At 36.9% G+C, this 8,654-nt stretch overlaps 1 protein-coding gene across 1 annotated transcript in view; it reads right to left on the reverse strand.

The window, feature by feature from the left end:
• DNAL1 (dynein axonemal light chain 1) overlaps positions 1-6,873 on the reverse strand; it is a 28,571-nt gene extending 21,698 nt beyond the window's left edge. The window contains exons 1-3 of the mRNA XM_054567301.1: positions 6,810-6,873; positions 1,695-1,733; positions 670-779 (exon numbers count right to left, since the gene is read on the reverse strand). Of these exons, the coding sequence (XP_054423276.1) occupies positions 670-779; positions 1,695-1,733; positions 6,810-6,812 (152 nt within the window). The 5' untranslated portion in view covers positions 6,813-6,873. The remainder of the gene's footprint in view (positions 1-669; positions 780-1,694; positions 1,734-6,809) is intronic.
• Between the last annotated feature and the right edge of the window lie 1,781 nt (positions 6,874-8,654).

Genomic DNA, 8,654 nt, shown 5'->3' on the forward strand with positions numbered 1-8,654 from the left:
ATTATTGCAATAACAAAAATGGGGGAAAAATATCTATAAACATCCCTCACTGAAGAATACTATGCTATGACTAAAATGAGATTGGGCTATAGATGTCAACTTGAGAAGATGTTCATGATATGTAGTTAAGTTTAAAAACCACCTAGCAGAATAATACATTTTATATGATCCATTTTTGTAAAAAGCAGAACTACACACACACACACACACACACACACACACACAAGAATGGAGATATTATTTTTTCATGTGTTAAAGCATTCAGAAATCTGTATTGTAAGAAATCATATGTAATCCTAACCACCCCACACACTCCTCAAGAGATACTTACTTTTAATAGTTTGTATATATTTATCTATATTTTCCTATGCATACTTTAATTATATAAAACAAATATTTAAAGGGAGCATAATTACACATTCCTAGTCACACTTGACCATTTCCTTTCTGTTTTGACTTGAAGAGGAATTATTCATCTTTTTACTTGAAACAGCAAAGTAAATTACTGTGCAGTGTAAATTACTGATCAAATCTGTATATCTTCTAGTCATCTCCCACTACTGAGAACTGCTAGTGAAAAACTGAGTCCCTTAAATCTGGGAATATGGTGAGGGAATAATTCTTTAGCTGTTTATGCAACTAGAAGGATGAATAAAGACGAGAACTTACTCGCAATTAGCCAGCATGGACAAGGATGCATCCATCTTCTCTATAGGGGGAATCTGGGCATAAAGCTTTATCTCTTTGGCTTCAGATGGCTTCTGACTGGTTTTCTCTTCCTGTAATAAAAATTAATTTGGAAGAAAATGATCTTTGATTGCAACGTGGAGTTAAAGGAGGTCAGAATTTCATCAGGCTTTTCAATCCTTATTTCAAAACAATTACTAGGATAAAAAAAAAAAAGAATTTAGTAATTCTGTGCATTCTTTGCAGTTCACTTATTGACCTTTACTATGGACTCATAACCAGGCTTCTACACAACCGACTAAGATAATTCAATGTTAGGGCCCAACCAAATGGAAACAATGAAGGAAAGAAAATAATTTATGTAATATATAAAATCCCTTAAAAGCCTATCAGTTAATAAACATAAGCAAACACAACAACAAAAACATTTTTCTGGGAAGAATTCCTTGTCCCGAAACAACCTTTCCTTAAATATCAGATTCAGATATGTAAGATCAACTGTTTTTCTTCAACCTCATCTTTTTCTATATACTATCCAGTCTGAGCTACAACCCCAAAATACCAAGAATTTTAGGAGATAATACTTTTTACAACACAGCTGAGGTCAAAACTATTTGCTCTACAGTAATTTACTACTGAATTCTACCTAGAGTTTAATTTTGGTACTAAGAACATAATTCAAAATTTAGTTAACAGTATATGCTGCCTAATATTTTCTAAGTATATCACAATCAGAATATTAATACTGGTACAATCCACTGATTTAAGTCAGATTTCCCAATGTTACTTGTACTCATTTGTACATATGAGTGTGAATGTGTTTGTATGGGTGTATTACGTCCTATACATTTTTATCACTTGTGCAGGCTCATGTATCTACCACCACAGTCAAGATAGCTAAATAGTTCCAATACCACAAAGATCCCTTTTACTGAATGATCAGATTTAAATAACTATCTAAAAGTTCTCCTTGTATAGTTTCTACAAGTAAAAGCTCATGCACTCACCCATCTGGCTAGGGCTTCTTTGATTGTTGTTGCTTTTGCCTTAAAAAGAGAAGAAAAAAACAAGAATGTCTTTACTGGTATAATCTGTTGATTCAATTTGCATGCAATAATTATCAACCCTGGGATCTACCATTAAAAAAATTAACTTGTTTCTTTTACACTTCATATGCAGAATGTTTTGATTTCCTGAAATCAGAATAATTTATTTAAATATCTCTCAGAGAAATTAAGGGAGTCATGATGTAATGCCCATATAGATAACTCCCACTGGTGTACAAAAAATAAATAGCTTTTGACACTTGATATTAAAAATTGTCATTTCATTGGTTCTAAGATCTACATATTCTTTTACATTTTAACATCTTTGGATTTTGGATGCACTTTCCAACCAGGAACAATTTACAACTGCAGTGGCCAAGTGGCAGTTGTGAAGTTTTAGAAAAACATTAACAATTGTATCTCATACACATAGATTCCTTTTTATGTTAGCAAAGACACACGATAAGTCTATATGCCTGAATATGTTTAAAAGAACTCTGTCAATAAGTACAAAATAAAAATTCTAACTGATAAATTATTTGTTATAGTTTAATCTGAACTTATTTTTCTTTCTTAGTACATAAAATAATGTACCTTATAACCAATAACACCTTTGATTCAACTTATTATATTTATAACTTTTTAAAGATTTTTCTTATTTATTTTTTAGAGAGAGGGGAAGGAAGGGAGAAAGTAAGGGAGAACAACATCGATGTGTGAGAGAAATACCAGTTGCCTCTCGCCCACCCCCAATGGGACTCCTGGCCTGCAACCCAGGATGTGCCCTGACTGGGAATCAAATTGGTGTCCTTTTGGTTCACAGGCTGGTGCTGATCCACTGAGCACACCAGCCACAGCTATTTGTAACTTTAAAGATGAGCAAAGGAAGACATCCTTTGAATTATTGCTAGAGTTCATTTAAAAAAAGAATACCCTAAATAAAAACAAAAGGATAATTTTAAAAGTATATAGCATTATGTTGAGAGAGTAAAGACAATAAAGACATACTGATAAATCACGCTTAGGTTAAAAAAATTATAAATAAAGTGAAATAATAAAAGATAAAAAGTCAAAATTTGAGAAATACAGATAAGACTTAAAAGGAAACTTACAGTTTCAAATACATTTATTTGACAAGAAGAGAGAATAAGAGATGGAAAACAAATAAGCTAAGCATTCAAGATATTTGAAAAAAATGCATCATTGCAAACCCAAAGAAGGCACAGGAAATACAAAGGAAGAAGTCAATGGGAAACACAGTAGGGGCGGGGGGAGAGATGACTGAATAAGAAAAAATAACACAGATACCATGGAGACTTTAAAAAAATATATTATAAGCAAACATATGGTAATAAGTTTGAAGAGCTAGGTAAAGTATGTCTTTCTAAAAAATGAACAAACAGAAAAATGCCAGAACTGTCACAAAAAAAATCAGAAAATCTGAATAGACCAGTAACTATTTAAAACATTAAAAAACAGTCAAAGAGATTACCTTCATCCTCCTCCCCTAAAGCTTCAAGCCTAATTTTATGAGTTCTACCAATCTGTCAAGGAAGATATAGTCCCTGTTATACAAGTTGTTTCAGAAACTAGAAAGAGAGGGAAAGCTGCCAACTTATTTTATGAGGCTAGACTAACTTGATGCTATAACAAGATAAGGAGTCCTATTTATTTCTCAACACAGGTTTGAAAAGCCTAGCTACGTTAGATCTCCAAAGCCAATCATGTATAATGAACATGATCAAGAAATGCTTATCCCAGAAGCATAAGTATTGTTTCACAACAGGAAAATGTATAAATGTAAATCATTTATTATTGAATTAAAGAGGGAAATCATATTTATTTCATTATGTGCAGAAAAAGCACTTGATAAAGTTCTACATTTGATATTAAAAGCGCTCAACTAAGAGTTATAGGGAAACTCCTTCCTTGATAAAAGCTACAGATCAAAATGCTGTAATGAACACCATACTTAACAGAGAAATTCATTCATTTCAGCAAATTTTTATTGAGTATCTACCATGTACCAAACATTCTTCTACATGCTTAGAACATATCAATGACAAAACAAAGATCCTTGCCCTTATAGAACCATTGGCAGGAGACAAATGGTAAGTAGCACAATTTTAAAAACAAATTATATAGTTTATTAGAAGGTGACAATTACTCAATAAAGAAAAAGAAAATGCCAAACACGGTAAAGTATATGAAGATATGTATAGATGCGTGTGAAAGGTATTTATTTTATATAAGGTGGACACAGTGGGCCAAATTGGGAAGGTAACATTAAAAGTATTCTCTTTAAGATCCCAAACACATCTCTAGGATGTCTGCTATCACTGCTACTATTTAACATGGTACAAGAGATCTTTATAAATATTTTAATAAAGAGAAGTAAAAACTGGAATGGTTAAAAGGAGGAAATAAAATTCATTATGTGCCAATGATCATCTATTTAGAAAACACAGTAGAATAAACTCACAAATATTAGAACAGAGTTCAGCAAGTGAAGAACACCATTGATAAAGTAAACAGAAACATTCAGAGAAGAAACTTCCAATATAAAACCAACAAAAGACTAATACCTAGATATATAAGGAACTCCTAGCATTCAGAAACAAAATTAATATGGAAAAGTTGGCAAAAATGTAAACAGAAAGTACACAGAAACTGAAATCCAGATGATTAACAAAAATAGCATGAGGTAATCAAACTCATTCAAAATCAGAAAAATGAAGACGGAAACAATGGGATGCTAAAATATACCTTCAGATTGGAAAGTTAGAAAGTTGGTGACATGCCCTGGCTGGTGTGGCTAAGTGGATAGAGTGCCAACCTGCAAACTGAAAGATTGATGGTTCGATTCCTGGTCAGTGCCTGGGTTTGCGGGCCAGGTCACCAGTTGGGGGTGTGCAACAGGCAACGGATCATGTATCTTCTGCACATTGATGTTTCTCTCCCTCCCTTCCCTTCTCTCTCTAAATGTAAATAAATAAAATCTTTTAAAAAGAAAAGAAAAGAAAAGAAGGAAGGAAGGGAGGAGGGGGGAGGAAGGAAGGAAGTCTGACAGTGCATAGGGAAATTATACATAGACCCTATGATTCTGCAACCCCACCCCTCGGTATATTTCTCAGAGGAAATCTTTGCATGGGTCCCTAAAAAGATACATATAAGAACACTTTCAAATTGGAAGCAATCTAGCTGTCTATAAATTGGCTTATAAGGTCACTAGTTCCCCTATAGAGAGCAGGAATCAAAACTGAAATGTCTTGAAAACTAGTGGACATCACTAATGGATAAAGCTGGCCATTTAAAGAGCCTCTATTTGGCTCTAGAAAACCGTTGACACGTGGGAGTTGGGACAAGAATTACCCTAATATCACATTTCTTCAAATATGAGAAACCCATTAATGAAAGCCATTAATAAAACATTCTTATTTTATGTATTATTAAGAAAAAATGCAGCCAATTATTTGACAGTAATACAAAAATTTTTAGTAATATAAAAATGTGGGAACAAATGTCTCTGGTGGTAAAATACAGTATTTCTAATTTTTCAGAGAAGCTAGAAACCTTGAGAAATTTTATTGTAAAATATGATAATTTTTAATGCACTGGAAGCTAATTTCTTTAAAAAAAACAAACTTGAAAACTGTGTGGGCCTGTATTTCTGGAGGGTCCCAAGACCAACAGCTTAGCAGAGCCTCAGCTAGCTTCCTGTAATTACTCGTTCTGATTCGTTATCTGAAGATTTTCAATAATTTTCATGGTTCATGCTTTCAGGATTTAGAGCTTATTATTTCTTCACCTGAATATAAACCTAGGTTCCAAAACTTTCTACTTTCTTTTTTTTTTTTTTAATTTAGTTTTTCATTGCGTAGCTGGCTTCAGGGACCGCAGCCTACAGGCAGAGGCTAGGCAATAGTTCAAGGTCACAGTTTGCTTAGGCGTGGGGCACTCTGAGAAACTTTTTTTTACCTTCCTTGGCAGTGATTTAGCTAAATGCGTGTGAAATAAAGTAAGAAAAGGCTGGGGCGGAGGGGCTACTTTAAAGAGTAGCATTTAATCTTCTGGTTGAAAATGGACATGACTTCGTTATTTCAATTTCTTGAGCTCTAGTTCTACTCACTTATATAGCATTGGAATTACAAAAGGAAGACAACAAATTATATTCTTCACAAATATCTCCATTCGGCAGGACAAGCACATCCTTTGCTAAAAAGCTTTGGCTGGCTCTGTAACTAACCAACAACATCCTTTTCAAAATACTAGTTGGAATTGCTAAGTACGTAAGCAAGACAGTGCACATCTTAAGCAGGAGTTGAGGATCACTAGGTAAAATCATTACATCACAAAGGTTTTGATTGGGTAGACCGATGATAGATTTCTAATCTAAAGCTGTATTTCTCCAAGTGTGGTGGGGTGCTGTCCAATTTTAGAATAACTTGAGATGCACTGTCTGAACACCTCCAATCATAAAACATTCACAATCGGCACTCCAACAAGCTCCTAGTACTTAGTCCGACTATTATCATAGTTTTGCATACTGAAATTTGTGAAATAGTAGCCTAATACCTTCTATCAGAGTGGATTTTACAACGTTACCTAATAACTGCACTCACAGTCATTCAGGGCAACCTGGGAACATCACAGGTTTCCAATAATTGCTGCAACGGTGTGACACACATTCCAGCTCCCCCACTCCATCTCGCGAGGGGGGAACTTACTTCTATGTAAAAGAGATCCTTATTAACCCACTCCCGTCCATCACCTTCCCCACTCCTATCCTCTGTTTTTCGAGAATTCCCTGCTCTTTGCCCTCCCTTTTCTTTGCCAGAATCCCTCCACATTCACCCAACCTCTAGTCTGCCCCAAACCGCCCTCATCCCAGACCACCCAGTGCCAGGGCTTCTCGATCACCCCAGGCCTCTGACTTCGCAGAGCCAGCATCCGCTATTGGCCCCCTTCCGCGGTTCAAAGACACCCTCCGCGCTCCCAGCCCTCAACTCTCCACCATCACCCTTCCCACTTCCAACCTCTTTTCAGCTTTGGCTACGAGGCCTGAAAGGTACTCACCATTCCGGCGGTTGCTACTGTCACTGCTCTGGTTGCTAGGGCTCGCCGAGGTCAGTGCGCGTGCGCACTTCTCGCGGTTCGCCCCGGATTCCTAGTGTCTCCGGGGTCGTTTCTCTCCGCCCTCAGGTGGCGCGAGCGAGGCATTGTGGGACGACTGGGCGGCCCCGGGTCCTCCTGCCCTGCTGCCAGTTGCTCCTCAGTGGCACCGCTGCCCGTGGGACGCCGGGCTGGAGTGCTCAGCCGCGCAGAGTGGTCAGGGGATGTGCTTGTTCTTACTGAACGCACGTTCAGCTAATCTGGAGTGACATACCCGCTTCAAGTTTAACACTGTAAAACCTCCCTCTATCAATTGCCCTTCCCATAAAAGGCTTGGTAAAACTCCCTTTCCCTGTAGATTGCCCTGCTGGATTCTCTCCTGGCTGTCTGCTGTCACTCGCCTGGCATCCCACTGAGGATACCCGAAGCTAAACTCTGCCGAATCGCTTCAGTTACTTTCCTCCAGGAAGCCAGAGGCAGCTGGAAACGTAGAATGTAGACTTACATAACCGAGGTGTGTTTTTACTACCAACTATCAAATTAGCCAAAAATTGTAAAAATACTCAGAGTTGCTAGGGGTATGGATAAATAGGATGTATGTAAACACTGCTGTTTATAACTGATACAGCCTTTCAGGAGGGCTGTTGGCAATACGTATTAAAAGTGTGGATGAAAAAGTGGCCACATACTAAACCTGACAAGCTCAGGGGCGGCCTGCATGGAGGGCTTACAAACTCAGAGACTGAAAGTAACCACATAGGAAGATCTGAAATTAAAACTTTCTAACTATTGTAAAAGCAGGTCGTGGCAGGTAGTCCTGTCCTAGGCCCCTATCTTCCCTCACAAAGGTCAATCTTTTCCTTAAATGGTATGTCTATTGTCTTTTTGTACCTAGGATAACAGAGGGTAATTCTTTTTTTCCAGACTCCTCGGGGCACAACCACTGCACCACAATAGAGACCTCAAATCCCTTTGTTGTTTATTCTAACTCTCTTACCCACAAATGTAAAAGAAGTACCTCTCTACTTTACTCAATCCCAGTGATCCCCCTGCTTTGCTTTCTCCTGCCTCTAATCTATCACCAATGAATTTCATGTAACACCCTTAGGTCTTGTCCTTTGATCCTGATGTATAAAATAAGTAGTAAAACTACCATTTTCTGGAGTATTTTCTCAATCCTTTGAGATTTTGCTTTCCTGGCAAATGTTATCAGTTTGGCTCAAATAAACTCATAAAACATTCTTACAGGTTTGGATATTTCTTATATTGACAAAAGTTCTACAAACCTTGCACCCCTGTGACTCAGCAGTTCCACTTCTACGACTTCATCCTGAAGAAATAATCACACAAGTGCACACAGATATGTGTTCAAAGTTTTAATAGTAAAAAGAAAACAATCCAAATATCAACAGAACAGAATTGGTATCATTGAACATCCAAACAATGAAAATAATATACTGTACTTCCATTAAAAATGTTGCTGAAATGCATTTATTGACATGCATAGTCATGATGTGTTCATTTAAAATGCAAGTTACCAAACAAAATGGTGTGATCCCACTAAAAATTATATATAGCACACACGGATATAAATAAGAAAACTTAAAGGATATTATGAGGGTTTAATGTTTGTTACGGACTGAAATGTGTCCCCTCAAAATTCATATATTGAAGCCCTAACCCCCTACGTGACTGTATTTGGAGATGGGGCCTTTAAGGAGGAAATTACAATTAAAAAGGGCCATAAGAGTGGGGCTCTGATCCGAAAGGACTGATATACTTACAAGAAGAGGGACACCAGAAGTGGTT

This window comes from Pteronotus mesoamericanus, unplaced genomic scaffold (assembly GCF_021234165.1).
Source record: "Pteronotus mesoamericanus isolate MK-2021 breed Mesoamerican mustached bat unplaced genomic scaffold, CSHL_Meso_final contig_182, whole genome shotgun sequence".
NCBI lineage: Eukaryota > Metazoa > Chordata > Mammalia > Chiroptera > Mormoopidae > Pteronotus > Pteronotus mesoamericanus.